Source organism: Pelodiscus sinensis, chromosome 29, assembly GCF_049634645.1.
Source record: "Pelodiscus sinensis isolate JC-2024 chromosome 29, ASM4963464v1, whole genome shotgun sequence".
In the NCBI taxonomy this organism is placed as follows: Eukaryota; Metazoa; Chordata; order Testudines; family Trionychidae; genus Pelodiscus; species Pelodiscus sinensis.
The window spans coordinates 1,649,409-1,674,669 of NC_134739.1; the positions used below are offsets into that span (position 1 = coordinate 1,649,409).

The window sequence follows — 25,261 nt, forward strand, 5'->3', positions numbered from 1 at the left end:
CGGGGGAGGGGCCGCAGGGCGGGGGCCGTGGGAGGGAAGGGAGCTGTAAGGCAGGGGTGGCGGGGGGAGGGCCGGGGGAGGGGCCGCAGGGCGGGGGCCGTGTGAGGGAAGGGAGCTGTAGGGCGGGGGGAGGGCCGGGGGAGGGGCCGCGGGGCGGGGGCCGTGTGAGGGAAGGGAGCTGTAGGGCGGGGGGAGGGCCGGGGGAGGGGCCGCAGGGCGGGGGCCGTGTGAGGGAAGGGAGCTGTAGGGCGGGGGGAGGGCCGGGGGAGGGGCCGCGGGGCGGGGGCCGTGTGAGGGAAGGGAGCTGTAGGGCGGGGGGAGGGCCGGGGGAGGGGCCGCAGGGCGGGGGCCGTGGGAGGGAAGGGAGCTGTAGGGCGGGGGGAGGGCCGGGGGAGGGGCCGCAGGGCGGGGGCCGTGTGAGGGAAGGGAGCTGTAGGGCGGGGGGAGGGCCGGGGGAGGGGCCGCGGGGCGGGGGCCGTGTGAGGGAAGGGAGCTGTAGGGCGGGGGGAGGGCCGGGGGAGGGGCCGCGGGGCGGGGGCCGTGTGAGGGAAGGGAGCTGTAGGGCGGGGGGAGGGCCGGGGGAGGGGCCGCGGGGCGGGGGCCGTGTGAGGGAAGGGAGCTGTAGGGCGGGGGGAGGGCCGGGGGAGGGGCCGCAGGGCGGGGGCCGTGGGAGGGAAGGGAGCTGTAAGGCAGGGGTGGCGGGGGGAGGGCCGGGGGAGGGGCCGCAGGGCGGGGCCGATGTGAGGGGGTGGCCCCTTCAGTGGCTCAGCCCTGGCAGCACAGCCAGCCAGGCGACCCCGCTGTGCACCGTCTGCACTTTGCTACCTGGGAGCTGTCCGGCTCCTTCAGCCCCTGCCTGGCTGCCGTTACCTCCCCGAACCGTCCCGCTGGGAACCTCCCCTCCCAGCGGCCGGCCGAGGGCCTACGCCCAAGGCTGGCAAGCAGGGCGCTCTGCAGGGCGGCCGCGGGCCTGTTTTCTTGAGCCCATCACTAGAGGAGGCCTCTGGGCACCTGGCTCGGGCGCCCCCCAGCAGAGTCCTGCCACATCGCCGCAGGCCACTGGCTCCGGTTTGGCGCCAGCACCGCCAGAGTCCTGGCTGGGCGAGCCGGCGTCACGCGCTGGCAGCAGCACGGTCCGTCACCGTCGGCTCCGGCGCCCAGGCTTAGCTGCCTGGGAAGATGTAGCTGGTCTGGTTCAAGATGAGCTCCACGATCTGGTTCTGGAAGACCATGTGCATGGCCATGTTCCCCTCGTCGCGCTCTGGCCGCAGGAGCGTGGGCCCGAACACAATGGCCACGCTCTGCACTGACATGCGGTTCTGCTCCTTGTGCTCCACGAGCCTGGGGGGAGCGGCCAGTCAGTCCCGGGGCCCCGGCCAGGCAGTCCTGGGGCAGTGCCCAGGGCCGACCGGCAGGGAAGGAACCGCGACCCCAGGCTCTTCCGAAGGGAAGTCGGGTCTGACTCAGTGAATCGTTCCAGGCACAACAGGCTGCTGTGATGCCTCGTGGGCGCTGTAGTTGCTGCCTCAAGATCCCATTCTCCTCCTAAAGCTAAGCTCCTCAGCCAGACTACAATTCCCAGGATGCATCAGGGCCAGGCACTCCCATGATGCACTACCTCTCTTGCTCACGAGGAAGACCATAGTGCATCATGGGAGATGTAGTCAACCAGGGAGCTTGGCCGGTAGATGGGGACTCCCAAATCTGAAGCTATGAAAATCACGTAGCGGACCATGACCTCTGGCCTTTTGTATACTTCTTACCCCCCACTGCAGGCAGCCAGGGTGGCGGGGGATGCGACTGCCCTCTTCCTTAGGCGCAGCTGTTAGACGCATGCCTGCAGGCTGGGAACCCGACCAGCAGTGCTGCTCGGCACCCAGCTCACGGCGGCGCCAAAGGAAAGGGGCAATGGCACGGTGCCCGGTGTGAGATGCAGAGTGAGAACCTGGCGAGGGGCATGGCCGGGGAGCTGCGGAGGGTCTGCCGGGGCCCAGCCTAACACCTGGGGTGAAGATCCCCTGGAGGAGTCTAGCCGGGAAAGGACGCGAGCACCAAGGGAGCCAGCGGTTGCTCCGTTTCCTTCCCCTTCTCAGGTCCTGCCTTTAGGATTTGGCTGTCTCAGCCTGCCCTGGACGAGCTGCCGTGCACCTGCCAAGGGCAGCACCCGGCCTCCTCTCCTGCGCCAGTCCAGCCCCACGCACCGGGGTGCTGGCTGGGGAGAGCAGCGTGTATCGGGGCAGGAAGAGGCGCAGCCGTCGGGCCGGAGCAGCAATCCCCAGCCTGCCGTGCTCAGAGCCCAGGGTCTGTGCTCACCCAGGGCCAGGCACCGGGGCAGGCACTCACCGGCAGAGGTGCTGGAAGAGAAGCCGCATGGTGTCGTGGTTGGCCTCGGGGAGCGCCCACACCAGGTCGCAGATGCACTTGCTGCGCTTCACCTGGTCGTGTATTTCTGCAGCCAGAGGGAAAAACAGGTCACACTCCCCCGGGAGGGCTGGGCCTGGGGCCCTGGGCTGCAGCACAGGGGGCTGGGCTCTTGCCCGGCCCGGTCAGGGGACCTCCAGGAGAATGTGGGCCTGGCACAAGCCGTCCCAGCTCCAGCCATGTCCCTAGAGTTACAGCAGCTGCCCCTGCCGGGGTCCCGTCTGCCCAGCAGTGACGTAGGGACGCCTCCCCGGCGGAGCTACCAGAAAAACCCACCATGCCCGGCTGTGCTCGGGGCTGGGACCCTCCAACAAGCTGGACTGAGCCCAGCAGGGAGATGAGCCAGCTGGGACTCTAGCCCGCAGGACAGAAATTGTGGCTCCCCAGGGCAGCTCTAGGATTCCCTGGGCCCTGGCCTTTGGGGCTCAAAACAGAGGAGTGGGCTGGGGAAACCCAAGGGAGCCCAGCCCTGCAGGGAGGGGATGGTGGGGCCTGGCTGGGCCTGGCCAGGGAGGGGATGGCGGGGCCCGGCCCTGCAGGGAGGGGATGGCGGGGCCCGGCCGGGCCTGGCTTACTTATCGCCGTGATGAACTTGTCGAAGTAGCTGAATGGGAAGAGCGGCTCCGGCAGCTCGCGGAAGAAAAGCTTCAGGGCGCCGGTGATGACGTGGACGTCCTCCCACCGCCCGTCCTCCAGGTCCAGGTGCTCGTCTGCGGGAGGAGGTGGGTGAGACCGGGCTGGCGGGGCCGGGGTTCCAGCCACACGCACACGTTCCTGGGCTCGACAGGGCACTGGCGCAAGGTCTTGGGCTGGCACGAGGCAGGGGCGAGCCTGCCGGACCGGCAATGGGCGTAACCTCGGAATTCACGCGGGGGCTGAAGGCCGGAACCATTTCCGGCGGGAAGCCGAAGGCGTTCACAGAGCAGGTTCACTGCCCAAGGTGCACTCGGCAGGAGCGTGCCAGGGATGCCATGCTGGGGAGCCAGCGGCAGGCTGGCGCTCCTTGGAGGGCGGGCCTGCACTGTCGCACGGCTAAACGTGCACACGCCGCCGTTCCCTGCACGAGCACGGCTGAAAAGAGCAATGGGAACGCGCTGACACGGGTTTCAGCAGGGACCAGCAATCACGCCTGCACCGGGGCCCTGCTCTGCTTAGACAGCCTGTGCCCCCATCCACACTGGGGCGCTCACCCCTGCGCCGGGGCTGCCCGTGTGCGGACGTACTACATTGCCTAGGGAGATCCCGGGCCAGCCACAGCTCTTAATGGGGGTTGCTAATGCCTCCCGCTCTCTCAAATTCCTCCTGGAGCTTTAGCTGGAATGTTTCTCTTCACTTCCTGCCCCAACCTGTTGGGCAGTAGCACAACTCAGCAGGGACCAAATTCCACCCCAGAGGTGGCTGCAATTCACGGATAGCTTAAGTGACTCCAGCAAATGTTGTGGGCAAAGTATAGAAAACGTGCTTGGTTCTGTTTGTACAGCTCCGAGCGCAGCCGGCTGCGATCCGCTGGGCACGGCTGAGTCTGGCTGAACCGAGCTAGGGAGCTGCCATTGCTCCAGCATGGCTGCAACCTACCTGTCTCCTAGAGCTGGAAGGGACCTTGAGTCACTGAGCCCCCTGCCCTCGCCGCAGGACCCCGCACCAGCCCTGGCCGACGTGCCCAGATCCCTAAACGGCCCCTCAAGGACTGAACGTGCAATCTGGCTTTAGCAGGCCAATGCTCACACCACTGGGCAACCCCTCCCCCAGGCTACCCCTCCCCCCAGGCACTGCATTCTCCCCCTTTGGGACAAACCCAAGGGCCCCGCTGGCTCCCGGGTCTGCCAGAGACTGCTCCCCCCAGGGACAATCCCGGCCATCGACGAGGGGGGGGGGAGAAAAGGGGGCATCCGAGCAGGAAGAAGCTGCTTAGAATCAAGGGATCCCAGGGCGGGCAGAGCCCTCAGGAGGTGAGTCCGGGGCCAACCCAACTCATTCCCCCAGCCGGGACTTAAACACCTCTAGGGATGGAGACTCCACCCCCGCCCCAGGGAACCCAGCCCAGGGCTTCCCACCCCCTAGGGAAATCGTTTCCCCTCATCTCCAACCTAGACCTCCCCCGCTGCAACTTGGGCCCATCGCTCCTCGTTCTGCCCCCCTGAGAACAGCCTCTCCGGAACCCCCCCCGAGAACAGCCTCTCCAGCCTCTCTGGAACCCCCCTGAGGAAGCTGCAGGCTGCTCTCAAATCCCCCCTCGTTCTGCTCTTCTGCAGACTAAAGAAGCCCAACTCCCTGTGTCACGTTATTGGATTTTAGGGGGAGCGGGGGGGCGTTGGCCCCAATTCAGTACAAAGGGGCAGGGAGGGGTCAAATGAAGCTCATGTTCGACTGATCCTGCCTGCTACGCGTGCTGGGGTGATGTCTGCACGTGGGGTTATGAACACGGGCCCCGGGCTGGTACTGGGCATGGCCTGCCTGTCCGGAGGATGCCGATGATAATTAGCACGGCTCCAGGGACAACGGCCGCCAGGGTGGCTACTACAACCTGAGGGATGCGTCTGGAAACCGACCAGCCAGGGCACAATGGCTGCTGGCGTGTGAAACAGACAGAGACCTGCTCCAGCTGGGGAGACACCAGGGATGGATGTGAAGAGCCAGGAGGTGTCTCCATCTTGTCTCCAACCCTGCTACTGATGCCAGAGGCAGCCGTGCGAGGGCCAGCGAGCCGGGGAGGGGGCCGACCCGTCCTGGCACAGGATGTGCACCAGAGGCTGCTAAGCCGGCAGTTTGGAACATCTCTGCTGAGAGCCTGACTGGTGCGTGTGACGCGTTCTCCTCAACCTCACGCTACATCTTCCCTTTGGTTAATAAACCTTCAGATTTAAAGATTCCAAAGGACGGGCCCAGCCTGATCTCGTGGGTAAGATCTAAAGTGGAAACTGACCGGGGATCTGCGGCTGGTTCTTTGGGACCCGTTGGGGGTAGGTGAGATCGGGTCCTAGAACCCCTCCCGTGTTAGGCCCGGGGCTGACTGGGGCACAGGGAGAGCTGGGGTGTCCGCTCATGAGGCTTCCTGCTGGCCGGATTGGCAGCTGGAGTGCTTGGTGCGACTGGTTTGTGGCCTGTTTGGAAGGTCTCCAGTCTGGGGCTGTGAGGAGCCCTGGTTTTGAGCAATTCGCCCCGAGCGGTGCCCAGACCCGGCCCGGCCTGTCACAGCCCCAGCCTCTCCTCACAGGTCACATGTTCCAGCCCCCGAATCATTTTGGTCACCCTCTGCTGGCCTCTCTCCAATGCGTCCACATCCTTCCTGTAATGGGGGGCCCAGAGCTGGACACGATACTCACCAGAGCCGATTAAAGGGGAATGACGACATCTCTGGATCTGCTGGCAATGCTCCTCCTAATGCCCGTGCACATGCTGTTAGCCTGCCTGGCTACACGGGCGTCCCGGGGACTCATCTCCAGCTTCTCATCCACTGTCACCCCAGGCCCTTTGCTTCTCCCACACTGGTCTGGCAAAACCCTTCAGTATGCAGGGCAGGAGGCAGCTGCCCGTGACCACTGGCTCATGCCAGGCCCACACTCCCGCTGCCCCCCCCCCACCCAGGCTGTGGCATGTGGGGCAGAGAACCGGTCCCGGCCTGCTTGGCTTTTCTTACAGGCCACAGACCCTCCGAGGGCACCGTCCTGACCCCCAAGTCAACAGCAACTCCCCTTGGCTGCAGTGGACAAAGCATCCCAGCCTTGCCTTGTGAGGACGGAGGGAACCGGCAGGACCAGACACCCTCAGCCGAGCACACTGCTCCGCCTGGCCCGCGCGCGCGAGCGAGAGGCCCGCCCGGCCCCGGTTCCAATGGCGAGTTACCCACCACAAACTGGCACCCCCAGGCAGTTCAGGGGTTTTCTGCCTTCGGCTCCTACCCACTGGCACGGAGCTCCAGGGCCTTGGGAGCACCCGGCCGGCTGCACGTCACTGATCCCGCAAGGCTTCTCCACCCCCTCTCTGCCGCACTCGGGGGACCCACCGGCTCCCAGAGACCAATGGGCCCGCTCCCCTTCCGCGGGCGGCTGGTAACGAGGCCCTGGCAGGGGAGAGAAGCCGCCGCGCGTGCCGGCAGGCAGGCCTACCGTGATCCACCTTGTAGCGCAGCTTCTGGATCGTGGCCAGATTCCCGCTTATTCGATAGAGCCCATCGATGTCCAGCCCTGACAGCAGGGAGGAGCCCAGTCAGTCACTCCCAGCGGGACACCGGGAACCTGCCCAAGGGGCGGCGCCCCCGTGAGACTAGCTAGCCCAGTGGGAAGAGCACCGCAGGCACAAGATGGTGCGACAGACTCGCACAAGCGCCCGGGCGGCTGACATCCCGTGCTGAATGGCCAGGGCGCTTAGCACGCGAAGCACGGGGACGTCAGGGCCTTGCTCCTTACGCTGCGAGCCGCAGGGCCCCCCCTCCCCATCCCGGAGCAGCAAGCTGCAGGGCCCCCCTCCCCCCCATCCCGGAGCAGCGCGCCGCAGGGCCCCTCTCCCCCCCATCCCGGAGCAGCAAGCCGCAGGGCCCCTCTCCCCCCCATCCCGGAGCAGCAAGCCGCAGGGCCCCTCTCCCCATCGGGGGGGCTGCTAGGGGGCTAGACTCCTCGGGGCCAGCACCCCTTCTTGCAGCGCCCCTCGGCCTTGGGCACCGCTCAGGTCGGGAACAGCTGTGGGGCCAGGCCCGGCCAGGAGTGGCTGTGGGGCAGGGCGGGGGATGGGTTACTGGGCACATGTGCGTGTGCTCCGGGCTCCCCTACCTCTGCGCTCCACCGTCTGGATGCACTGCTGTACGAACCGGGGCACCGTGGCGCGCTCGCGGTCGCACAGCGCCTGCAGGGCGCAGCCGAACACTTGATCTGAAAAAGAAGCCAACGGGGCCGGAGATGTAGGCGGGGGAGTCGGGCTCTGCCGTGGGCTCAGCCTGGGCGGCCGCCCAGGGACCCCGAGAGCCAGGCTGGGGTGCTCGCGTGTGCCCCACCTTTGATGTAGCCGCGCTCCCGCAGGAACTGCAGGGGGGGCCGTTTCTGGAGCAGCTTCCGCAGCCGGTTCCGCACTTTGCTGGTGTCGTTCTCTGGGCCCAGGCTGCCGGGCGCCGAGCCGGGGGCTGTGGGGAACAGGGAGAGCGTTCGGGGCCCAGGCTCCGGGAGCAGATCGCAGGAGGGATCGGGGGGCAGCCCGGAGACATGGGGCGCTGAACCCCGCGAATGGGGGTGCACCCCTGCCCAGCCTGCAGACCCCACTGGCCTGGCAGGCAGAGCCCCCCAGCAAGTGCCATCCTTCCGCACCGCCACAGCCGCCGCAAGGGGGGGGAGGGGGAAGAGAGCCTCGCCGGCGTTACCTTAGCGCCCCCCAGCTCGCAGGCCGATTGCACAGCCGCAAGGGGGCCCAGCCCCCGGCCCCCCCGGCCTGGAGGTGGGGCCAGACAGCTGCCCAGGCAGGCTGCCCTTCCGGGGGCCCAGGCTCAGAGTCCAGGCACCTTGCGGGCTGCCTCCCAGCACAGAACGCGGCCCGGCGCTGAGCCCCCCTTTTCCACAGCGGCTCCACTCACCTGGGCCCCTCTTCTCCTCCTCTTTCTCCTTGTAGCTTCCCAGCCGGCCCTTGGCTCCAGACTCCGCAGCGTTCCCGTTCTCCTCAGGGGGAGGCAAGTCTGTGGTCTGAGGGGGACACGGCCGGAGATGGCTTTTGCCCCCACCCCAGCCCCGAAACAGCAGCAATTCCCGGGGCCTGTCAGGGTCGGCGGGGGAGGTTGGGAGGGGGCCAGCGGAGAATGCACACGTCTCCCCCGACACACGAGCGACGGGCCACAGAGCGGTTTGGACACAGCCGCGGCTGGGAGAGGCAGGGACGGGCTTTTCATGCTGTGTACAGCGCCTGGCGCGCCGGGGCTGCTGCAGGGCGTAGAATGCAACAGCAGCAGGAACCAACCTGAACTGTTGCTCAGAAGGCCAGTGGTTCTGAGGGCTGGGGTAAGAGCCCACGTCCCGCCACGTGGCGCTGGGGGAGGGGGCGGGTCTAGCAGCCAAAGGACCGTAAATCTGGCAGGAAAGCCAGCCCTTGCCGGGCGAGGCAAGATCCTAAAGACGAGAGCGGAGATGGCTCCAGGAGGGGACGGGGCTGAGCAGAGCCGGCTGCCTAGAGGGGCGGAGGCATCTAGCCGGATCTGTCCCCTCGTGGGGGCCGGACCATGTAAAGGGCCCCCAGAACAAAGGGGTGTGATCCTGAGCGCTAACCCCAGGGGCTGCTGTTGGTTGGCCCGGAGGCCCTGGGCTGGGGCCAGTGGGGGCCGGGACTAGCGCCCGCGAAAGGCCGAGACGTGCCCGCTCACCAGCTGGCCGATGCTGTCGGCGATCGCTTTCTGCCACGTGGCCACGATGGGCTCCGAGTCGTGCTGGATCAGGAACTCGGAGCCGTCGCGAGTCTTCAGCTGAAAGCGGCGGCACAGGCGTTACCCGGGGGACGGGGACAGGCGGGGCAGCTCCCAGCGCATGGGCAGCCCGGAGGGGCCACGCGGGAACAAGGGCCGTGTCCTTCCGTGGCCTAGCAGGGATCGGGGGCTGAGACATGGGGCCCCTGCTGCCAGCCCCGATGTCTGTGCAACTTCATAGCTCCCAAGTCTGCCCTGGGGACTGACAGCCCCGTCTCCTTGGCCAGGGACAGACACACCCTGGCGCTGGCCAGGCTCAGCCACCTGGCTTCGAGGGGGGCACCCCCTGCTCTGGACTCCCTCCCTTGGGCTGAGCCCCAGCTGCACTGAAGCCTCCTGTCTCCATAGGAGTCTCCCAGCTGCCGCCCCCCCCCCCCCAGCCAGGCAGGCGGGTGCTGGAATCGCTGCTGTGAAGCATGAGCCTGGAACGCGGGTCTCCTCGCCCCGGCCTGACCCAGCCACCCCTCCCTCACTTGTTCACGCACTGTCACCAGGCTGGGGATGGGTGGGGGCAGGCTCTGGGCTAGTACCAGAGGGGGCAGGCTCTAGGAGGGGGTCTGGGTGCAGGCGCAGGCTGGGTTGGGTGGTTCCTAGGAGAGGGAACCAGGGGCCTCCACCTGCAGCTCCCGTTGGTTGCAGCTCCCAGCCAATGGGAGCTGTGGACTTGGCGCTCTGGGCAGGGCCAGGAGCAGCATGGAGCTCAGGCAGAGAGGGGGCCCTCCTTAGCGCTGCTGCTGCGCCAGAGCTCTAGCGCCCCTCAGGAGTGGCTCCGGGAGCCGGTGCGAGTCCAGGAGCCGCCCGGGGAAGCGGGAGGGCTGGCACCCCTCTCCACACGGCCTGCCTGGGGTAAACTCAGCCAGTCTCACGTGGACCAAGTCTTGGTTTTAGCCTCGTTGCCAAGGCAACGCCCCTCCTCCCAGAGACACCCCCAAAGCCGCGGCGCTGCCTGTGCAGACTCACCTCCAGAACGTTCTTCTTGCTGGATTTCTCTTTGGGAGCCCAGGACACGACGGCGCCCCGCAGATCCACCGTGTGCTCAGGCGTGGTCAGCATGGAGGGGTGTTTCTGGGGGAGGAGAGAGGACGTCATCTGGGCTCCCTCTGCAGGAGCTGGGAGAGGGCGGAGGCCGGCTGCCCCACGCAGGCATGGGTGTCCCTGCCTCTGCCCACCCCACGCTGCCCTGCCTGGCTCCTCACTGCGGCTGTGCCAGGCTCTCGCCAGGCGCCTGTGGGTGCCAAGGGAGAACCCTGGTGGGCACTGGCAGAGGGCAGCCCGGCTCCGATCCCCGAGGGCTGTCGGCCGCTGGCCAGGGCACGGACACGAGGCCTTTGGCTCCCAGACGCCTCCTGTGGGGCCCAGGCGGAAGCAGCCGATCCGGTGTTGCTTGCTGGGCGCAGCCCCGGCGGGTCAGGCCGGGCCCTGGCTCACCTGCTGCGCCAGAGCCTGACGCGGGCAGAGAGCAGGGCCAGGCCGGTGTAACGAACGGCCAATGGAGCCGTGGAGCCTGGGAGACTGGCCCCTGCCTCGGGGCGCTGAGCCGGCCTCTCACCCGCAAGGGCAGGAACTTCCCCTTTCACAACTGGAGGCTGAAGCTCGGGCGTCGCCAGGCCGGCAGGGCCGGGGCTCAAAGGGAAACAGCAGAGACGGGCAGAGAGGCGCCGGCTCCTCACATTCTGCAGCACCTCAGCTTGCACGAAAACCAAACCACGGCGGCTGTGGCGCGGGGGGAGGGGGCCTGGAGCAGCGCTCAGGAGGAGGAACTCCGCCAGCCCCGTGATCTCCCCGCAGAGGGCTCAGGGAGGCCGATGAAGCCGCCTAGTTGTGCTCTCGGGGAGCCGGGGACCCGAAGCGGCTGCTCAGAGGCCAGGGTTAGAGGTGGCGAGCGGCTCGGGCGACACTAGGAGCCTTTGCGGGATGTTTTAATCCCAGCAAGCGCCCGGCGCAGACACGAGGCGGCTCCCCTGGCAGCCCGTAGAGCCCTGCAGCGAACGCCTGCTGCAGTCCGGCGCGGAGCGACGTGGGCGAGGGGGCTGGCCCGGCTGCCTGGCGCCCAGTGGGTCAGCACGGCCGGCAGGGGCACGTGGCTACCAGCTGGGCCGGGCCGGGGCTGCGGCGTGGCTGGGAACACCCGGGCAGCGAGCCACTGCGGGGGCAGAGCCTGCCGGTTGCAGCCACGTGGGGAGCCTCCCCCCAGCGCACGGGCAGCGGGAACCGCAGGAGCAAGTTTATGTGGACTCACTCCCGAGAGGGCCCCTTTCTGGGCAGCTTAACCCCCTGCCGAGGGACGCCCCCAGGCCGCCGCGGCCCCTCTGCTCCGTCCCAGGCACAGGTGGGGTCCAGGGCCCTTTGCATTCCGTGGGGACTTGGCACCTCAGTCCCTTGAAATCCCAGCGCCCCCCAGGGACTTGCACCAGGCCTCTCGGCGGGCCCACGGCAACACTAGGAGAGGGGCCCTCCCGAGCCCCCTGCATTGCGCAGGCTTGTGGGCGCGGCTGCGCCTGGCTCTGGGGCTGCTTGGGCAGGCGGATACAGCTCCGCTCTCGGCCCAGCAGCAGCCCCAAGCGGCGTGACGGCCCCCGCGCCGCAAGCTGCTTCCCTCTTTCGAGCGGCTCTGACCGCAGCTCGCGGCGGGCGAGGGGGCCGGGTTCTTCTGCCTCTGGCGGCAACTTTCTCCCGTCTCGCCAGGCACCAGCCCTGGGAGGGACCAGCCCCGCGGCTCGTTCCGCAGCCCCCAGCTCCCAGGTGCAAAGCGCCTGCCCCCGGGCGGGTCTCCCGAGTTCAGACTCCAGGCGGGACTCGACTCCCTGCTCGGGGCAGGGCCCGGCCGGAGACGAGACGCAGGCCCGGCCCAGGGCCGTTCCCCTGGCTCCACGCGGAAGAGGCGGGAGGAGCCGGTGCCAGGGAACGTGGGGCCGGGAACGGCCGCGCTGGCGAGCGCCTGGGGGCCGGGTCCTGCTGGGTCTGTAGCCAGAGGCAGGCGACTCACCAAGCTGCCGGAGGATAAATGCTTCGACTCCTTGAAAAAGGTCAAGATGCCGCCCTCCAGGACGGTCCAGGACGAGGTCCAGTTCTTCCTGGGGGAGGAATGGGGGGACATTATAGCCCAGGCGCTGGCAGGACCCTGCTCCCCTTCCCGAGGAGACACCGGGGCACACGGGGAGACGTGCAGAGTGTGGCTAGGTGCTGGTGCAGCCCTTTGCTCTCGGGGAGGCGGGGCGGCCGGGAGTGGAGGGAGGGTGGGGCAGGGAACACGGTCTGCAGAGCCCGGCTTGGGCTCGGGGCAGGGAGCTCCTGGCAAGCTCTGTTCAAAGCCTGGACGCTTGCCTCGGGGGGGGGGGGGGGGGGCGTTCCCTCTCTGCTTCCTGCAGCAGGCCCGGGGCCCCGGGTGCAGAGGAACCCCAGGGCCTAGCAGGAGACACCCCCCTCCCCCGTGGGGGCCGGGTGCAGAGGAACCCCAGGGCCTAGCAGGAGACACCCCCCTCCCCCGTGGGGGCCGGGTGCAGAGGAACCCCAGGGCCTAGCAGGAGACCCCCCCCCCCGTGGGGGCCGGGTGCAGAGGAACCCCAGGGCCTAGCAGGAACCCCCCCCCCCCCGTGGGGGCCGGGTGCAGAGGAACCCCAGGGCAGCAGAGCAGGGAGACGCGCTGTTCACCCAGCCCACCACAGGGCCACACGCTCCCCCTCCATCCCGGCTGCCCGAGGCTTCCCCTTTGGAGGCCTGAGCTGCGAATGCCGCCAGGCCTGGCGTAGAACCAGCCCCCGAGCTCTGAGCAGCCACCTGGGGAGTGGGACGCCCCAGGCCCACAGCTCCCCAGCTCCCCCTGGATGGAGCGAGTGGCTGGCCAGAGGGGCTGAGCGAGGCGCAGAGTCCGCCCAGGCAGTCGGAGCGGATCCCGGGGGCTCTGGCGCCCTGGCACAGTGTGCAAGGAGCTGGCCGGCTGCGGCCCAGCTAGTTCGAACTCAAGCCGCTCGGTCCAGGAGCTTCCCCAGGGGAAGGCTAAAGGGGACTTGGTGGCAGGGAAGGGACCAGCCGGGAAATGTTCGAAGCAGCCAATGGCTGGAGGTTTCCGACCAGAGACAAGGTGTAAACGTTTAACGGGGAGGGGAATTAACCAGCAGACCAAGCTACCGAGGGCGTCAGTCAAGGCGCCCTCTAATGGTTTCATTCAGGTGCAGAACAAGTTTTATTCTGTGCACCGAGGCAAGTGTGGATGGGCACCACCAGCAGCAACATGCCGGGGCTGTGGGCGCTCTGCCAATCAGCTGGGCGGCCTTGGATTTCCTCCTGGGTGGCCTCCCAAGCGCTCGGCTTACAGGGCCCTGGAGAATCCCCCCGAATTCCCCAACAGCGCAGCTCTGGGAGTTCCTGTGGGACTGTCTCTGGCCTGGGCTGGCGGGGTCCCACTGGGGTCCCCTCCGGCCGTGACAGCGAGCTGCCCAGCACCGAGCCAAGCGTCTGCTTCCCAGGCAGGTTGCATGGGGGAGGCCGCCCGGCGCCTCTTGCCAGCTGAGGCTCCCTTACCGCAGTCGCTTCCCCTTGTCAGCCGTCTTTGTCCGGTGCAGAACCCCGGCCTTGTCCAGGCTCTTCAGCTGCAAGACAAAGCCACGCTGGGGCTGAGCTCCGCCTGCGAGCGTCCCCCCAGGGAGACCGGCCGGCTCATCGCCAGCACCGCTGCTGGGCCGGCCGCCCGGCCTGCCTGGGCCGTGAGCATCTGCAGCCCCGGGCCAAGGGGCCCTGCAAAAAGATCTTATCGAGGGGCCCGTTAGCTGCGGGAGGCGGTGCCTGCCCTGCCTTCAGCTGCAGAACAGGCTCCCCCCACACCAAACTGGAGCGGCCCCAGGTAAGTGCCCCGCACCCAAGCCCCTGCCACAGCCCTGAGCCCCCTCCCAGACCCTGCACCCCAACCCCCTGCTCTGAGCTCCCTCCTGCACCCCAATCTTCTCACAGAACCCTAGAACTGGAAGGGGCCTCGCAAAGTCAAGTCCAGTCCCCTGCCCTCACGGCAGGACCAAGCACCATCTAGAGATTCTAGACCATCCCAGATAGACGTCTGTCCAACCTGCTCTTCCATATCTCCAGAGACGGGGATTCCACAACCTCCCTCGGCAATTTAGTCCAGTGTTTGACCACCTGACAGGCAGGAACCTTTTCCTAATGTCCAACCTCAACCTCCCTGGCTGCAGTTTAAGCCCGTTGCTGCTTGTTCTGTCCTCAGAGGCCCAGGAGAACAATTTTTCTCTCTTCTCCTTGTGACACCCTTTTAGATACTTGAAAACTGCCATCATGTCCCTGCTCAGTCTGCTCCTTTCCAAACGAAACACCCAATTCTCTCAGCCTTCCCTCATAGCTCATGTTCTCTAGACCTTTCATCATTCTTGTTGCTCTTCTCTGGACTTTCTCCAATTTCTCCACTTCTATCCTGAAATGCGGTGCCCAGAACTGGACACAACACTCCAGCTGAGGCCTAACCAGCACAGAGCAGAGCGGAAGAATGACTCCTCATGTCTTGCTCACAACACTCCTGTTAATGCAGCCTAGAATCATGTTGGCTTTTTTTGCAACAGCGTCACACTGCTGACTCCTATTTCGCTTGTGGTCCACTCTAACCCCTAGATCCCTTTCTGCAGGACGCCTGCCTAGACAGTCGCTTCCCAGGCAAGGTCTACTCTGCAGGTTTTTCCTGGAAAAAGATGCGCACATTGGGGTTTGCGGTTTGCGAACCTTTTTCCGATTCTTTTTTTGGAAGAGGCTTTTTCGACATTTGGCCCATCTACACGGGGCCAAGCATGGGGAAAACCTCCTCTTTCGGAAGAGCCCTTCCTCATTAAATGAGGAATGCAGGGATGCCGAAAGAACATGCCTACTTTTTCAGAAACTGTTCCAAAAAAAGCGGATGCGTTCCCTGGACATGGCAGAGGTTTTCCGGAATAGCTCTGGTACCCTGGGAAAACTGCAGTCTAGGCACAGCCCCATTCTGTGTGAGAGATGGGCTGTTCCTTTGCACGTTCCTTATTGAACTTCACCCTGTTTACCTTCGACTGTTTCTCCCGTTTGAGCCATCCTCCAAAGCACTCGCCACCCCCCCGCGTGGTACCGTACGCACACCTAACATGCACCCTCTCTGTGCCAGTGTCTCATGCCAGCCCCAACCCTGGAGCCCTCACCCCCACCTGCACCCACGTCCCGCCTGAGCCTGCGACCCAGATCGTCTAATAGCCCCAGACCCCAGACGAGCATCTGGCACTGGGGACACCTGGGTTTTCGGCTGGGCATGTGGATCCCAAGCTCCCCAGGAAAGTAACCGGCCCCAGGAAGCCACGTACCGCAGCAGCCGCCCCCCAGGCACTAGAGGGGATGCAGAGGGTGTGTGGGGGGTGCGGTCTAAATGAACTGGACCAGTCCCAGAGCAGTTCCTGCCTTCTCTGGTCACACCAAGGAGCCGCTGCGGAGCTCAGGCCTGGGGGTGCCTGCGGGGCCCTCAACGGTCTCGATTCCAGCACCGCTTGGTCCACCAGCCCAGCCCCGCGGGTGCGGCCCCCAGGGACACGGCCGGAGTCGGACCCTGCAGGGGCTCAGGCCTATTCCCAGAAGTGCAGGAGCCATGGCCCAGGGGAGGTCGCCCCCAGCTGTCCCCCTCACCTTCTCCTCTTTCTGGAGCAGGACAGCCGGCAAGCTGCTTTGCCAGCTGGTGAAGGGGCTGCTGTCCTGGCTGGACCCGCTGCTGGTTCGCCGGTGGCTGCCTGGCACAGAGACCTGAAAGCAGCCAGAACGTCTCGCCCGGCCAGCAACGCCTGCTGCGCAGGGACAGCGGGAACTTCCCCCAGCCGACGTGGGGGGGAGGGGGCAGGAGCAGGGACTCGCCCAGCAGGCCGGGCTGCGGGCACCCTGCTAATCAGCTGGGTGGCACCTGACTCTCCCCTGGGTGCCACAAGCACCGAGCGTGCAGGGAACCCGGGTCCTCCGTGCCCTCTGGCACCGCTCTGCGGCCAGGACTGAGCATGGGAGCAGCCTCTGGCCTCGCACGGTCGCTAGTGCGCCAGGGCTCAGAGGCCAGGCCCGGTGCGGCCTGGGCGTGTGATACAAGTACCCTGAGCTTAGCAGGCACTAACACCGGCATCACGGGCCAGCCAAGCCACACGGCCCTTGCTGGGCTGGAGAAGGCAGGTAATTCCCGGAGCAGTGACCAGCTCCTCCGCCAAGTCCATGGAGCGCAGCCGCCTGGCCCTGCCTCAAGGGGCTCCAAGGTGCCTGGCTCAGCAGCTCCACCGCTCCCTGCAGGGGCCTAGCACGGACGGCCTGCCCTGGCGAAAGGAGGCTCGCACCCCCAGGCCGGCGGAGCCCTGGCATGGTGCTCCCGGGGCCAGGGCCCATGGCTGGTGTGTGCACGCCCAGCGCCCGGGCCCACCGCCCCACGGCTCCCCCACGGGGCTCTGGGCTGGGCCGTGCAGGCTGGACGGGGGGCTCAGCACGGTCCCTTCCGGCCGCGCAGCCCACGTGCGCACGCTTGGCGCCAGCCCCCCGGCTCCTACCGTGTCCGAGGCGTAGCGGTCGAGGTAGAAGGCCTGGCCCTCGAGGCTGTTGTGGCTGTACCAGCCCGGCTCGGGGCTCAGGTGGGAGTAGGCGCCATGCTCGTAGGAGCCCACTGGGGAGTAGTCCTCCTCCGGGTAACCGTCCAGCTCCTCGGGGGACAGGTCCGGATAGTCCGTCTCCGGAGTTGGCGGCTGAGGAGACAGGGCAGCTTTGTGCGCGGCGCCGGGGCCGGGGGTGCCAGCAAGGTTCTCCTGCACGTTCCTGGTCCCAGTGTGCCCCAGGGCTGTGCTGCCCCGAGGCCAGGAATCCGCCCACCTGCTGCCCCTACCCAGCCCAGCCGGCACCCAGAGCCGCTCGCCCCCCTCCCGGCCAGCCCTTCCCGCTGCTCACCCGCTGGGCCACCGCAGGCTGCATCTCCCAGGCGCTGGGCTCAGCCAGGGGCGGCTCCCACGACGTCTCCCCAGTCACCGAGTTGTAGAAGAACAGCTGCCCGCTGGCCTCATCCACATACTGGCCCCACTCGGCCGCCGTGGGGCTGGGAACCGGCGAGGGCGAGGGGCAAGGGGGGGGGGCCGGACTCACTCCATCTTCCGGGTGCTCGAACGGGGAATCCCAGGTGGTCTCGCCGGTGGCTGGGTTGTAGTAGAACAAGTGCCCACTGCCCTCGTCCGTGTGGGTCTCCCAGTCCGCGAGGGCGACGCTGGGGCAGGGCGGGGAGGGGGCGGGGGCTGCTGCTTGCTGCCGCAGCTCCTCTATGTTCACGTACACGGGGGCGGGCGGCGTCTCCTCCTTGCAGGCCTGCGGAGAGAGCAGGGCCACAGCCCGTCAGGTGGCGCCGGGCGGGAGGCCACGTGGGGGGTGCCGGGGAGTGCGCCGGTCGCACCGTGAGAAATGTGCCAGCCACGGTGGGCAGCACGGCCCGCGGAGCCTGGGGCAGGGCCCTGGCTGCCCTCTCGGGCCAGGTTCCCACCCCCGTCTCAGCCGCCGTGGCCCCCGACTCCCGGGCTGAGGAGATGAGAAATGCCAGGCCTGAGGCCGGGGGCGAGACGCTCCCCCCAACAGGGGAGCCAAGATCCCACCTCACTCCAGGGGCTGGCGCGCTCACAGCCAAACCCGTCCCGACTCGCGATGGAATCGCCCGCAACTCAGCCTCCCCGGCCCAGGGGAACAGCCCCGGCTGGTAACACGGCAGAACACAGCCCTGTGGGGCACCCCACAGACACCCTCCTGGAACACGGCCCTGTGGGGCGCCCCACAGACACCCTCCTGGAACACGGCCCTGTGGGGCGCCCCACAGACACACGCGCCCCCAGAACACAGCCCTGTGGGGCGCCCCACAGACACCCTCCCGGAACACAGCCACGCGCGCCCCCAGAACACAGCCCTGTGGGGCACCCCACAGACACCCTCCCGGAACACAGCCCTGTGGGGCACCCCACAGACACCCTCCCGGAACACAACCCTGTGGGGCGCCCCACAGACACGTGCGCCCCCAGAACACAGCCCTGTGGGGCGCCCCACAGACACCCTCCCGGAACACGGCCCTGTGGGGCGCCCCGGGTTCCCCTCCCCATCCTCACGGATATGCCAGGCTCCTTCCAGGGGAGCCCCAAGGCCGTAGCTTTGGAGGCGCCCAGCCCAGCCCAGCCCAGCCCCTGCCCTCCCACCGGCACTGGCAGCTCTAGGCCACCCTCTGCCAGCGCGGGCGGACGCCTCGTGGGGACAGGGCCTGTCCCATTGCACCCGGGACCCGGCAGCTCCCTGCTGCCTTTGCCACACTCCTGGGCCACCGCCTCCTGCCCCGTGTGCACGCAGCCCCCCGGGCACGGCCACGGCGGGGTGCTCAGAGCCCGGAGGCCCAGGGAGGGGGAGGCGGCGGCCAGCCCCGGCGCCCTTCGCTTTGTCTGCCCGACGGCAATGCTATTTTTGGGGCAAGACATCGGGGGACGAAGCCACAAGGGCTGCGGAGCCCTTCCACGCCCAGAGCGCACGCCGGGCCGGGCCGCAAGGAGCTGCTCTTCCACCGGACGTCCGAAGGCAGCGGCAAGGTAAGGGCGTGTAAAAATAGTGCGCTGCACGGCCCAAGCCCAGCCCCCGCTCCTTGCACCGGCTGGGCTCCTCTGCACGACAGGGAAGCAGCAGCGGCAGGCCGGCCCGAGAGCTCAGTCAGTTCCCTTCCCCGGCCCCGCCACAGCGGGCGTGACCTTGAGCAAGACACTTAATCTCTCCCCACCCCCGCCTGCAGAAGGGGCGCGTCGCCCGGCCTGGCCTCGCCGTGGGGGCGGGGGCGGGGCGAGGGGCTGCTTTTGCCTTTCTACAGTGTCACCAGGTTGGGTTAAAAGCCCACCCAACCCAAGTGCACTGTTGTAGTCAGCCCAGGGCAGCTCCGGGGCCACAAAGCAGCCCCTTCTCCAGAGGCCTGGCCTCAATCTCCAGGGCCCAGGGCACTGACCAGGCTTTCGAAACCCCGGCCCACGGCAGGACATTTGAAATTTCAGCTTCCCGCCAGGAACAGCGCACTCGCTCCCTGCCGCCCGACTGCCCTTCCGGAAGGTCGCCTGCCCTGCACCCGCCCCGCCGGCACCACCAAACCCGCCCTGCACCCGCCCCGCCGGCACCGCCAAACCCGCCCTGCACCCGCCCCGCCGGCACCGCCAAACCCGCCCCGTCCCGTCCCGCCCCACTGGCACCGCTGAACCTGCCCCACCCTGCCCCGCCCCGCTGGCACCGCCAAACCCGCCCTGTCCCGTCCCGCCCCGCCGGCACCGCCAAACCCGCCCTGTCCCGTCCCGCCCCGCCGGCACCGCCAAACCCGCCCTGCACCAGCCCCGCCGGCACCGCCAAACCCGCCCTGCCCCGCCAGCACCGCCAAACCCGCCCCGTCCCGCCGGCACCGCCAAACCCGCCCCGTCCCGCCCCGCCCCGCCGGCACCGCCAAACCCGCCCCGTCCCGTCCCCGCCCCGCCGGCACCGCCAAACCCGCCCCGTCCCGTCCCCGCCCCGCCGGCACCGCCAAACCCGCCCCGTCCCGCCCTGCCCCGCCGGCACCGCCAAACCCGCCCCGCCCCGCCGGCACCGCCAAACCCGCCCCGCCCCGCCGGCACCGCCAAACCCGCCCCGCCCCGCCGGCACCGCCAAACCCGCCCCGCCCCGTCCCCGCCCCGCCGGCACCGCCAAACCCACCCTGTCCCGCCCCGCTGGCACCGCCAAACCTGCCCCGTCCCGTCCCGCCCCACTGGCACCGCCAAACCCGCCCCGCCCTGTCCCCGCCCCGCCGGCACCGCCAAACCCGCCCTGTCCCGCCCCGCCCCGCCGGCACCGCCAAACCCGCCCCGCCCCGTCCCCGCCCCGCCGGCACCGCCAAACCCGCCCTGTCCCGCCCCGCCGGCACCGCCAAACCCGCCCCGTCCCGTCCCCGCCGGCACCGCCAAACCCGCCCTGTCCCGTCCCGCCCCACTGGCACCGCTGAACCTGCCCCACGCTAACCTGCCCCGCCCCACCAGTGCTACCAAACCCGACATGCTGGTGCTGCTGTACCCAACCCACCCTGACCTGCCCCGACCTGCTGGTGCCACCGAACCCGCCCCTCTGAACCTGCCCCCCGCAAAGGGCTGTGTTGCGGGCATGCTCTGTTTTTCCACATGCCATGAACAAGAACAGCTGGGTGCCCGCGCGCAGAAAGGCCTTGATCGCATGGCCACACCAGAGCACTTTCCACAGGGATGGTGGCTCCAGCCAGGCCAGGCCCTCGGAGCTCACCGCTCAAAGAACGAAACGTAGAGTGCGAGAGGAGCGGACGTGATGAACTGCACAGACCAGTCCATCCCGAGAACAGCCCTGCAAGACTGAAATCGCAGGGAGCGGGGACCCATGGCAAGGAGCACCAACTGGGTGTGTGTGGGGAAAGGAGTGTGAAAGAGACTGTGTGTGCTCCAGAGACATGCAAGACAGCAAGCGTGTGTGTGAGATACAGGACAGTGCGGGGTGCATGTGACAGACAGGGCAGTGCATGTTTGTGGGTGTGTGACACGGACAGGGCAGTGTGCGTGTGTGGGTGCATGTGACAGACAGGGCATGTGTGGGTGTGTGTGACACACAGGGCAGTGCGTGTGGGCGGGTGTGCGCATGTGACAGACAGGGGCGAGGCTGCTCAAGCCAGCTGGTGCCCTAGGCAGGGCATCAGTGTGATGCTGCCCCCTCTTGGGGCTGGGTGGGGGCAAAGGCCCCAGAGGCATAGAATCCTAGAGCTGGAAGAGACCGCGGGAGCCCATCAAGTCCAGCCCCCTGCTCTAGACAGGACCAATCCCAACTAAACCAACCCGGCCAGGGCTTTGTCAAGCCGAGACAAACACCTCTAGGGATGGAGACTCCACTACTCCCCTAGGTAACCCATTCCAGTGCTTCACCACCCGCCTAGGGAAATAGTTTTTCCTAATATCCAACCTGGACCTCTCCCACTGCAACTTGAGACCATTGCTCCTTGTTCTGCCACCTGCCACCACTGAGAACAGCCTCTCTCCATCCTCTTTGGAACCTCCCTTCAGGAAGTTGAAGGCTGCTCTCAAATCCCCCCTCACTCTTCGCTTCTGCAGACTAAACAGACCCAAGTCCCTCAGCCTCTCCTCATAAGTCATGTGCTCCAGCCCCCTAATCATTTTGGTTGCCTCCGCTGGACCCTCTCCAATGCGTCCGCATCCTTTTTGTAGTGGGGGGCCTGGAACTGGACACAATACTCCAGATGCGGCCTCAGAGCCAAATAAAGGGGAATAATGACATCTCTGGATCTGCTGGCAATGCTCCTCTTAATGCAACCCAATATGCCATTAGCATTCTTGGCTACAAGGGCGCCCTGCTGACTCCTATCCAGCTTCTCATCCACTGTAACCCCCAGGTCCTTTTCTGCAGAACTACTACTTAGCCGGTTGGTCCCCAGCCTGTAACAATGCTTGGGATTCTTCCATCCCAGGTGCAGGACTCTACACTTGTCCTTGTTGAACGTCATCAGATTTCTTGTGGCCCAATCCTCCAATTTGTCTAAGTCACTCTGGACCCTATCTCTGCCCTTAAGCGTATCTACCTCTCCCCCCAGCTTAGTGTCATTTGCAAACTCCCTGAGGGTGCAATCCATCCCCTCATCCAGGTCATTAATAAAGATATTGAACAAAACCGGTCCTAGAACCGAACCTTGGGGCACTCCGCTAGAAACCGACCGCCATCCTGACATCGAGCCATTGATCACTACCCGCTGGGCCCGGCCTTCTAGCCATCTTTCTATCCATCTTACCGTCCATTTATCCAATCCACATTCCCTTAACTTGCTGGTAAGAATATTGTGGGAGACTGTATCAAAAGCCTTGCTAAAGTCAAGGTCTATCACATCCACTGACTTCCCCACGTCCACCGAGCCAGTTACCTCAGCGTAGAAGCATGATGGGGAGCTGGGGGCCCCAGGGCCCCCTTGGCACAACTGGAGCTGGGAGGTGAAGCTGCTTTGCCCCATCCCTTGGCCCAGCCGCTCCCGCAGCAGGGCGGAAGGGCAGCTGGGCCAGGCGGGAGCGGGGCCGCCACCGTGTAGCGCCTCAGGCACCAGTCACTCAGCAAGGGCTGCCCTGGCACCGTCCGTCAGGGGCCTCCGCATGTTCCAGCCAGGCTCCCCCAATAACCCTCCCCAGATGTCTCCGCCCACGGCCGCGGCGCCTGAGCACAGAGCCTCCAGCAGAGCCCCAGAGTCGCTGCCCCGGCGCCGCGGCTCGGGTCTGCATGGGATGATTTGGCGCCAAGGAGACGATTCCTCTTTAGGCCTGCTCGCCGCAGTCCGCCGCGGGGTCGCTGGCTATTTATATTTACCAACTCGCCACAGACTTCCTCTTCCTTTCCAAACTCGGTCTGGAGCCCAGCTATCTCCAGACTCCACAGCAGCCTGCACCGCCGCACGGTTCCCACGGCCCGCTGGCCATGCCAAGGCCCGGCTGAGCCCAGCGCTATGCCCCCCCCCGCCCCCAGCCACAGGTGCCCTTCCCTGCGCTCCCGCACCTGGGACGAGCTGAACAGACTCAGGAACCTGCTCCGAGACCTGGGCAGCGCTTTGGGGCCGTGGGCATCCATCCTGCAGCCCCCAGGCCCGGCGAGGCGCGAGCAGGGCGCTTCAGCGGGCAGTGTCGCAGGGCAAAGCCAAGGGAGCTGGCCCGCAGCGACAGGCCAATCAGGAGACAGGGGAGAGACTTCCCCAAACCTGCCCTGATATGGGCCTGAGCCTTTCGTGCGTTTCCTGTTGGGGTTTGTGGGGCGGAAGGGTTGCCGTGGTTACACAAGGTTCAAGTTATGCATAATGAGCTATTTGTTGACATTTGTACGTTTTCTCGCCGCCCGGCCTCTGCCCCCTCCCTTGCGCAGCATCTGGCTGGGCCAAACTGGGGCAGGAACTTGCTGGCCAGCAGGGGAAGGTCTGGGCCTCCGTGGACACGCAGTGCGCATGGAACAGGAGCCAGCCTTCCCGTAACCAGCAGAGCTGCCAGCCCCTGGCAAGCGCCACAGCCCAGGCTGGGCTGGCTACGGACTTGGCCCTCGTAGGGCGAGCCAGGCCATTTCCCCTCTGTGCATCGCTGCTGGGCGCGGCTGCAGCCCCGGCTGGCCTGGCCTCGTTAACGCTGGGCCTACACTCCATTAGCGATCCCCGGACGGCTCTGCCTCTGGTTTCCACGCCATGCATCTGACACGTGAGGTTTGCCCACGAAAGCGGATGCCCAAATCAGTCTGCTAGCTCTGCAGCGCCTCGTTGTTTGGGCCGATACAGACGCACACACCACTAGGGTTGCCAGGTGTCCGGTTTTCTACTGGACAGTCCGGTAAAAAAAGCAGAGATTCCAGACATGTGCAGTGTGTGCAGTGTGTGCAGTGTGCGCAGTGTCCGGTATGCTGATTTTTCCGGCTGCGCACCGGACGGAAGCCTGGCAGGGGAGCGGCTGGAAGGCGGGGCCATGGTCGGCGCTAGGAGCCTGGGATTCCCAGCTGGGAGGCAGGGCCGCGATCGCCGGTCTGGGCCTGTCCGAAGGCGCAGGGGGAGTGGCTGGGAGAGGCAGTACTTCTTACCCTGTGCTCTTTTTTTTTGGTTGACAAAAATTTTTAGCCCGTGTTGGGTTTTTTTTTTGCTTGGCCAAAATACCGCGTCTTGTATTTTTTGGGAGACCATCTGGCAACCCTACACGCCTCCCCTCTGAGCCTTGGACCAGGGCAGATTGAAGGGAAAGAACCAACTTCAAGCTGCCTTCCAAGGCCGCTTTCCTCCAGAGTGCCTCCAGAGCCAGAGAACCATCCTCTCTGTTCAGTTCCCACCTCCAAGGGGAGCCGGGGGCTGGAGCAAACACTAGGACTGAAAAATACCCGAAGGCCGTTGGCTCATCTGCAGGGGAGATGCGGCCGGCTGAGGGCGGCGTTACCCAGCTCCGCATCCAGCCCATAACCCCTGGAGGGAAAGGTGCCACCATGCAGCCGTCAGAGCAGGCAGCAGGCAAGGAAGCAGGGGAGCTGGTCCCTGCATTCTCTCCTGCTGCCTGCCACGGCCAGTGCCTCCGAAAAGGCGCTAGCACAGCTGCAGGTCTGACAGCAGGGCAGTTTTACCAGCCCTCCAGGACTGCCCTGGAGTCTCCAGGAGGAAAGCTTTGCCCCCTTGAAGACGAGCGCCCGGTGATGAGCGAAGCAGGAATACGGCACTCGCCGTCGGCACGCCCGGCCGGGCAGCGAGCGTCAGACCAGAGAGCCGGCCTGCAGGCCGGGCTGTGCGTGCTGGCTTGGTTCTGGGGAGCTGTGGCCCAGCACCGTGTGCGGGGAGCTAGACGGTTACCCCTTCGTGGAGCGGCCCGGGCTGTGTGAGGAACGGGGTGGCGTGCGCTGGCTGTGGCAGTCCCGGTGCCCACGGGGGTGGCAGCTTCTTCCTGGCAGCAGGGCTCCTCCGTCACCCGGAACATGGGAGTGGGCACGGGAATCCCCAGGGCCCGGAGCTCCAGCAGTGCTCGCCTCCAGGCCTGGCGACCCGCAGCACCACCCGGCCTGCCGCGCTGCCAGCTGTGCCCGGGTTACAACAGCCCAGCCAGGCGATGGCGGGGAATTAAAGTTTCCATTGGAAACTAAGGGCTTGTCTACTCCGCCACTTCAGGGAGCTGCAACGCTCCCTCTCAGGGCTGCAGTGTGGCCGGAGGGGCTCCGACTTCGGGTGGGTGGGCAATGGGGGTAATAAGCCATGCCCCTGGCCCCTCCCCCTGGCTGCAGCACCAGGCATACCAGAGTAAGCTCTGCCCCCTGGCCCCACTTCCCAGCTGCAGCACTAGGTGGGTGGGCCTGGATACAGGGGGGCCCAACCACTCTCCCCCCAAGTGCAGCAAGTGTCAGTGCTGTGAAGCACCAGTGCAAACAGGCTCCCAGCACTGCTAGCGGCTCCCCTGGGGAGCGCTGGGAGAGCCCCCCCGCTGTGCCCCCCTGCCGTGTCCAGGCGCTGCACTTGCGAGTGCAGAAGCCTCAGCCTGAGCTTAGCCGACTGTGTCACTCTAATGTGGCTGTTTGGTTAAAAGAGAAACGGAGGCTGGAGCCTGTGAGGCGCTGGGCGTGGCCAGGGTGTGAGTTCACACCCGCCCCCGTGCAGCAGCAAGCAGAACGTGGCTGTAGGGCTCCCGTTTGCAGGACCCCTCCAGCCCTGCACGGAGAACGTGAAGCGCGGGGATCGCCCCTCGGCTCTCGGGCCGTGCCGAGTCACGGCTGGGGCGGGTGTGCTCCCTGCGTTACACCGCTTGGCCTCGCCACGCCAGGAATCCCCTGGCTCTCGCCCTGGCTGACAGCCACGGTCTGGTTAGCGGGCTAGTAGCTGGTGTGATCTCGCAGCTGTGC

The 25,261-nt window shown here is 66.7% G+C and overlaps 1 protein-coding gene across 4 annotated transcripts in view; it reads right to left on the minus strand.

The window, feature by feature from the left end:
* Nucleotides 1-410: 410 nt before the first annotated feature.
* The window catches only part of ARHGAP27 (Rho GTPase activating protein 27), a 57,396-nt gene continuing 32,545 nt past the window's right edge, over nt 411-25,261 (minus strand). Inside the window, exons 1-15 of one of the 4 annotated variants that reach the window (XM_075911766.1) lie at nt 21,798-22,271; nt 16,775-17,182; nt 16,384-16,575; nt 15,494-15,607; nt 13,376-13,443; nt 11,841-11,928; nt 9,815-9,919; nt 8,756-8,854; nt 7,979-8,084; nt 7,409-7,534; nt 7,188-7,286; nt 6,528-6,605; nt 2,997-3,131; nt 2,344-2,449; nt 435-1,341 (exon numbers count right to left, since the gene is read on the minus strand). In XM_075911766.1, the coding sequence (XP_075767881.1) occupies nt 1,164-1,341; nt 2,344-2,449; nt 2,997-3,131; nt 6,528-6,605; nt 7,188-7,286; nt 7,409-7,534; nt 7,979-8,084; nt 8,756-8,854; nt 9,815-9,919; nt 11,841-11,928; nt 13,376-13,443; nt 15,494-15,607; nt 16,384-16,575; nt 16,775-17,182; nt 21,798-21,884 (1,989 nt within the window). In that variant the 5' untranslated portion in view covers nt 21,885-22,271 and the 3' untranslated portion in view covers nt 435-1,163. Of the gene's footprint in view, nt 1,342-2,343; nt 2,450-2,996; nt 3,132-6,527; nt 6,606-7,187; nt 7,287-7,408; nt 7,535-7,978; nt 8,085-8,755; nt 8,855-9,814; nt 9,920-11,840; nt 11,929-13,375; nt 13,444-15,493; nt 15,608-16,383; nt 16,576-16,774; nt 17,183-21,797; nt 22,272-22,417; nt 23,247-25,261 lie in introns of those variants that run through there. The other 3 variants (XM_075911767.1, XM_075911764.1, XM_075911765.1) reach the window with 3 other exon arrangements.